Below are 7500 nucleotides of genomic sequence, written 5' to 3'. Positions count from 1 at the left end.
TGCCATTTAATGTTGAAGAATTGAGAGAAGATTTTGAAGACTTAAAATTGTATTCTTTTCTTTATACTGTACTGAGTTTTATCTTATAAAACTCTAAGAATATTAAAGATATGATACTAATGGACTAAAAACATAAAAATATCGGAAAAAAAAGATAAAATCAAATTTTGCAGCTTGAGGTGGTCGATTCGTTCAAGTAGAAGCTAGAGGCGGTCAACCTGTCTGCACACCTTTTCCTGCAATAATATGATTTTTCTCTCTAACGACTAATAGGCGGTTGACCGAATTCAATAAGTGATCGACCGATCTAACCTAAAAAATTTCATAATAGGCAGAAAATAACTAGTTTTTCTCTAAACTTTATATCTATGCCTTAAAGCCTAAAAAATGTTAGAGAAGATATTTATCCTGAACTTCCAAGTGCCCCAACTTTTGATTCTTTCCTAATCTCTTATAATCTCTTTTGTACCATAATCTTGCATATTCTGTGAGCATTTCTTTTGAGTCTTAATTCTCATATCCTTCCTTGTGAAAATATTTTTTATTGTAAGAATTTTTGTAAATTGATTGCCTTGTGTTCAAAAAATAAGGAGTTGTAAATTGGTTGTCTTGTCTATGAAAAACTAGGTTGTATTGGTTTCCTTACTCTCCATTAAAACAAGGGAAATAGTGGAGCCTTATGGTAATTTGTCATCGTGAGAGAGTGGACGTAGGCCGATTGCCAAACCACTATAAAAAGACTTTGCATCTTTCTTCCCTTTACTCCTTTGAATTCATTACTTTATATTTGTGTATTTGTATGGTTTTTTTAATTACTTTAAAATTTTATATCAAATACTTTAATTTTTATTTAACCCTATTTACCTCCCTCTTAGATTGCCCAACAACTTCATCTTCTACATTAGAGAAATTATTGGCTAAGACTTTCTAGTTACGACTTAACGAAGATGATAAACATATCCTCCTTTTAAAAATGTGACCAAATTTTTAGAATTGAAATTTTTCATTACCAGAAAAATGAGTCTGAGTAAAAAAAATAGAATTATCATTCATCTATCAATATATGGAAATAACTTGTTTAAAGTTATTGTACTTCAACCCTTCACGACTTATTAGACGAATTGCCTATCCTTACCTCGAGACTAGTAAGTATAAGATAAAGATTTAAGTGTCTGTAAGTTAAACTTAAAATAGAGGTTCTAAAGAAATGAATTTGGTAGAATTGTTAAGTGCTCTATCCAATCTTCTTGCAATAAACCCTACCCTATATACCTTTTTTTACTAACATTTGGAGAGACTTTTGATTTAAATTTATATAGTATTTAGATAAAATCTAATATAAAACTATACTAAAATTTATCAAAATTTATCCAAATTTAAATTTAAGTTATGAAATTCATACTCTCAAAAGATGAGTCAAAACGGTTTAATCATGAATAAAAATTTTCCAAAAACTGTAGGCAAACTTTGCCTATTGCCCTGTCCCAAAATCAATCAAGAAACTCTTTGCTTGCTGCGATTGAGTATTTAGATGGGACAGAAGATGCAAAATCAGCCAATAACAGTAGCTTCCTTTGCTTCTCAATTGGAGCCATACACTTGCTTGGAGCGTGAGAAAAAACATGTCGCACGTGATGACACGTGCCGGTCGCCACAGAGTCGTACTCTGCCTCGAGCCATTTCGGATTCGAAGAAGGTGTCCCAGCTGCCGGGGCCAACACAAGGCTCTGAGCCCGCCATCTCAGCATTTCCCAAATTCCTTCCTCCTCAAAAATTCCATAAAAGTTAGAACCCACAAAAAATCTCTTTCTTTTCCTTTTCATTTCTCCACCATTTTTGTTCTTCTTATAAAACAGAGCATCGAGGCAATGGCCATTTCTCTGCTTCTTGTACGCTTCAATGGCTCGGTTGCTGTCTCCTGCGTGCACGGACGCCCTCAAATTCCAGAATCCATTTCAGAACTCGTCTTCGAGAAGCAGATGGAACGGGATGAGGAGGACAAGTAGGCCTTGGGGGTTGGTGGGTGGTGGTGGCCGGCGGCGAGGAGGCTGTGGCAGAGTCGAGGTGGCCGCGGAGGGCTCGAATTCATCGGAGGCGGTGGCCGATGACTACTATGCGGTATTGGGTTTGGTAAGCCTCCGAACTCGTGTTGATTGGTTTCTGTTTTTTGTTGATTCTGTTGTCTTCTTGAAATGTTTGATTTCTGGCTGTTCTGTATTGGAATTCCTCTAATAGTCTGTATCATTACAGCGTGAGGGAAAATGGTGTGTAATTTAAAATTTAAATGGACGTTCCGTTCTTGGGCATGTAGTACTTATAGTGGAATGTTCACTACTCTCTCTCTCTCTCTCTCTAAAACACACATTCATGCACACAATACATATCAAGTGCATCCGGTGAGAGAGTAATAGCTAGCACTAATCTCTGGCTTTTTGGCACCGTTTGGTAAGAGGTTAAGAGCTGGAAGGGCAACGGAGGAAGGATAAGCAAGTGAAAAGTCCCCTTGCCTTCGTTTGGTTCAGTAGAGATTAGAGAACTAAGGAAGAAAGAAAAGTTGGAGCAAAAATGCTTTTCCTTTCCTCCCAAAAATCAATTCCTTCTTGAGGGGAGGAGATTGAATTCATTCCTTCCATCTCTTTTCCCTCCCTTTAACCTTTTCCTTTCCCTCTTTTTTTTCTTCATTCACAACAAACCCAGCCTACGGGGTCAGTTTTTGCATAGAAACATAAAAAACAAAAAAAGAAATGGTCTTTTCTTGTTGATTTTCGTGGTGGATTGTAACTCTTGTGAAAATTGGGTGGCAGTTCTCCATGGCTCTGTTCACGATGAAATGAGCACTGGCGTTCGAACTAACAAGGAGTAACGGTTAAAAAATATTTTGTCATGCCAAACCTAGGTATTTGGGAATTGGAATTTAGGTAGTGTTTGGGAGCATGAATTTTTCAGACTTTGGATATATTTGTGGGTGGATTTGGACAAATTTCAATATAATTTTATTTTGGTCTTATTCAAAACCAATACAAGTCCAAATCTCTAAGACCTCTCCAAATGTTAAGGTTTTTTTGTTTGCATTTGTATGTGTTTTTTTTCCTATTGGTTATTTTTTAAAGAAGAGCAGTAGACAAAATTTTAAAAGTTTACTTCTTAAACTTGAATCGTTAGTTTGTTAGATCTTGTAATTAAATCCGTATTTGAAATGCCTTAGTAGTTGAGGACATTGCAGTAGAAAGGACCATAGGGAAGGCGAAGCCTAAACTTGAAAAAAAACATCATACTCTGTAGATGAACTCTATCCTTGGAGCTAGGAAGAATAAGGACCATGTCAAGGTGGGTAAGAAAGGTGGATTTGATCCTCCCTAAGCTTTCTCAGTAAGAAAAACACTCTTCCTGAGCTGCCACCTTATGTGCTAGATGAATTTGGGTGGATCTGTACATTGATTAAGATACCTGCACATCAACTTGAATATTGGTCAGGTCGGTCACCTGAGGTGCCCCCTGGTGGATATGCTGAATCTTGAAAGTACAAATGAAGTTCCCAAGCTTCTTTGCAAATAGTAATGAGAGACGGGGATGAAGGTGAAAGAAAAAAAATGTTTCTGGAGGTGGAAATTGCATCTTCAGAAGAAACCCAAAGAAAAAGAAAGGACAACACTAAAATGGCACAGATGAAAGGTGACAGTTCTGCCTCAGAAAAGCCCCTCAAAAGAAGGACCAAGAAACATGAAATAAGTGGCCTAATCCAATCTACAAATGGTAGAGCATATAGTGAAGAACAAAGGGAAAGAGATATATGGCATTCCTAAGGATCACAAGGGAAAAAAGGCTGAAGGAGCTATTGCTGGACATAGGAATGCCTCTGTTGGAACAGGACACAGCAGCACAAGGGAGCTCGAGAGTCACAAGGAGAAAATGGAAGATGATGGGGTGAGCAGGGGTGGGGGTGGGAGTGGGGGTTATGTGCATATATAAACCCCTTGATGATTCATATGCACTCCAATTAAATGACTGTGTTTAACCCTCATGCTGCCCCCACTAAGCAAGACATGTGGTCCTCTCCAAACAATGGAAAGGGTACTCTGAAAAACAGAGAGGCACCTTGGGAAACAGGAATGCAGCTGCTGCTTCATAAATAGCGATTTTGAAATTCTAAAAGTTGTGGCGAGGGACCTTGGCACGTGTTATGCAGATGGCACCAGGGGATGACTTCCTTGGAAATTGAATAAAGACTGAAAGCAAGATCAACATAGCTGAGCTTGGTTCATCTCTTAGGGTGCATCAATGGATATGAATATGCATATTTGCTTGACCTGAGATTGAGCTATCTGGAGGAGCATGACTACGTTGGTCTGTTGATAGGCTTGCAGGGACACACCCTGTCACCAAAGCCTGGGAAGCACAACCTTATTAGGTTGGTAAGGACATGTGTTGCACATGCGCTCAACTGTATAAGGACATGAGCCACATTTGCCACTGGGGGCTGTTTGGTGACACTAGGGCCCCATAGTGGAACCATGGGATGCGCTCAACTAATTTAAGGCATTTGAGCTTATGTTGGAGCCTTTCCATGTGATTGTGGGCATCATGAGCACAACATAAACCAGCCTTATTGCCAACCATCACCTTTGTAATTCCAGAAGTTTGGGGAAACCATGAGGCAGTGTGGCATCACCAGGGAATCTGCAGATAATAAATTTCCTAACCATCACAAAAACAAGGCCTGGGGAATCTGGCTGCTTCAACATTATCCCTGAGAAACCCTCGTATAAAATTTCACAATGACTGAAGAAGGGAGCAAAGAAAAGAGTAGCCTACTTACTTCCCAGCACACTCACTCTCACTTCCTTTAACCTAAGTGTCAGAGAGATACCCTGGAGGTGATCTAGGGCCTTCAATGGCATTGTTCTTTGGGAGTGGTGTGGACGTCAAGGTTGCACTTGCGCCAGACAATCTTGTGAGGCAGAAAATTAGTTTTTTTTCTTTGTAGCATCCTTGCCTGTGTTTTGTAATTTTGAATCAGAAGTATATTTTATATGATTTTGTGATTATGATCAGATTATATTTATATGGTTGGGAAGCCAAGGGCTTAATATGCTTACAAATTTAATGACTATGTGGCTAGAGTGGCTTAGTTAGCAGTTCAAAGCGTACATTATAATTACTTGTGCTTTTTTATTTTTTGGTCAAATCCTTGTTGATTGAATCCATTATACTTACGCTATAGTTAAGTGATTCCTCATTAATGATATTGAGATAAGTCTAGGTTTTTCAAGGTACGTCAATCATATGGAAATAAAAACTTCAAAAACAGACATCATGTTATCAAATTTCAAGTAGATAACATGTTGATCCAAGAAATCCAAAATATAAGCCATTTTTCAGATTGGGCGTGATCAAATTTATGCTATACTAACTTTCATAATGGTCAAATTGTTAGCCACTTTTCTCTATAATTAATACCATAATTTTCCTATCTAGTGAAATTTGGATGCATAAATTTCTTAGGTTACTTTTGGTTCGTGGAATATTTATTCCTAGGAATAGGAAGGAATGGTGAAAATTGTGTAAGGATGCAATAATTTAGAAAGAAGCGACTTATGGAAAAACTTGTGTTATTCTATCTAACATGGCATAGGAAAGTAGACATTCCCAAAGGGAAATTTGGGAGTAGCCATTCAGTGTTATGAATTCATAAAAATTCTTGCATTTTTATTTGCTTTATGATAATAACATTTTTTTTTATATAAAATGTCAAATTCTTCTATCATAACCACTAGGAGTAGATATTCTATAAGCTAAACATAACCTTATTGTCAGAAATAACCATGTTAGATTACCACTTCACCTAAAAGCTTAAGCTGTTAAGTTGTGGGCCAACAATATATATCTAGTCTTCACAGAATTTAATAAATTATTTGACAAAATATTGTGAATAGCTTCAAAGCCTGCTGTGATAGCAAGTTTAATAAAATATTGGGCAATTCAGTTAAGAAATACTCAATATTGGATTTGAGAGAGGAAAGCTGCATATTCGAAATGATATGTTCATTTGTGTAGTGAATAATATTTAGTTCTTGTGTTTAATGTGGAAAAACTAGTTGAAATATCATACTTGTTATTTTTAGAAAAGTTATATGCAAGGGCTTGTTTTGCAGCTTTTTGAGCAGAATTTATGTCAACTTCCTAAACACACGGAGAAAATGCCATAGCAATTAATTTGTAGGACATCTGATGGCCGTGATCATACGGTTGTGGTCCATCTAAAAGAGTTTTTATTGCAATAATTATCAATTTCCTAATAGTGCAGTTTTAAACTGATATTCATAGCACTCTACTCTATGGCCCCTCTGTCCTATACATTATTGTACAGTGCACAATACTTGGTCTTGTCAATGTTCAATACTTCTGATCACTTGTTGGAAACTTTGCCAGCTTCCAGACGCCACAGCGGACCAGGTTAAGAAAGCCTATTATAATTGCATGAAAGCTTGCCATCCAGACTTGAGCAGTGATGATCCAGAAAGCACAAATTTCTGCATGTTCATCAATGAGGTCTATGAGGTGGGTTCCAAATTTTGAATGGAATGTTTTGAGCTGAAAAATAGTATATAATTGTAAATCTTCTTCTGTGCTGTACTATAAATGGACTATTGCAGTGCAGGTGCTCAGTGATCCTGTGCAGCGCAAAGTTTATGATGAAATTCATGGATATGCATTGACTGCAATCAATCCTTTCTTGGATGATTCCAGCCCAAAAGATCATGTATTTGTTGATGAGTTTAGCTGTATAGGTATGCTTGTGATTCGAACTTCTAGCTTTGATAGAAAGAATAAGGTGCTAATTTCTTGGCAATGTTAAGCAATTGACACTTCATAAATTTCAGACACCTCCTCAAATTCTAGCAATAATAGACCTTTCACTTCTGAAATTTGCATCATACATCTCCCCTGTAAAAATTTGGTCACTTAATGTTATACATATATATAAACTGTCAGTGAAATTGTTTTTGTACCTAGTTGGAGTGAACTATTTTTTTTTCTCTAAAAAGATGCATGATGCTGACATCAACATCAGGGAATGTGTGTGATGTGTCTCAACCTTTTAGAGAAACCAGTGTGGTATGATATATCTTACAAATGTAGAGGAAGTGTTAGCATTTTCTCTAGAGGTTCAAGGAGGTTTCACTATTTAAACAGGTGCATGCATGGGCACTTATGCACATCTACTGTTGAAAATTGTTAAGGCTTGATATGCATTGTTGGCCTATAACCTAATGGCTCAAGCTTTTCAATGAAGTGGTAATCTAACATGGTAACATAGCTATGGTTGTGAAGAGGTCCTCTTGGGTTCTAGTCTTGTTGCCAACATCTATTGTTTATTTGTTAAAAATTATTCCATTCCTTATAATGGGTGTTATTTATCATTTGTTTATAGCTGCACGTGGGGGGCAGGGGGAATGTTAAGGCTTGATATACATTTTTGGCTGACAACCCACTTAATCT

General features: G+C 37.1%; 1 protein-coding gene across 3 annotated transcripts in view; it reads left to right on the top strand.

The window, feature by feature from the left end:
* The first annotated feature begins 1805 nt into the window (after window positions 1–1805).
* LOC131148818 (chaperone protein dnaJ C76, chloroplastic) overlaps window positions 1806–7500 on the top strand; it is a 52529-nt gene continuing 46834 nt past the window's right edge. For 2 of the 3 annotated variants that reach the window (XM_058098747.1, XM_058098748.1), the window contains exons 1-3: window positions 1816–2130; window positions 6430–6558; window positions 6659–6788. In XM_058098747.1, coding sequence (XP_057954730.1) covers window positions 1900–2130; window positions 6430–6558; window positions 6659–6788 — 490 coding nt within the window. In that variant the 5' untranslated portion in view covers window positions 1816–1899. Of the gene's footprint in view, window positions 2131–6429; window positions 6559–6658; window positions 6789–7500 lie in introns of all 3 variants that reach the window. The other variant, XM_058098746.1, reaches the window with a different exon arrangement.

This window comes from Malania oleifera, chromosome 2 (genome assembly GCF_029873635.1).
Source record: "Malania oleifera isolate guangnan ecotype guangnan chromosome 2, ASM2987363v1, whole genome shotgun sequence".
Taxonomy (NCBI): Eukaryota; Viridiplantae; Streptophyta; class Magnoliopsida; order Santalales; family Ximeniaceae; genus Malania; species Malania oleifera.
Note: the sequence above shows the minus strand (reverse complement) of the source record. Positions and strands in the feature narration are given on the sequence as shown.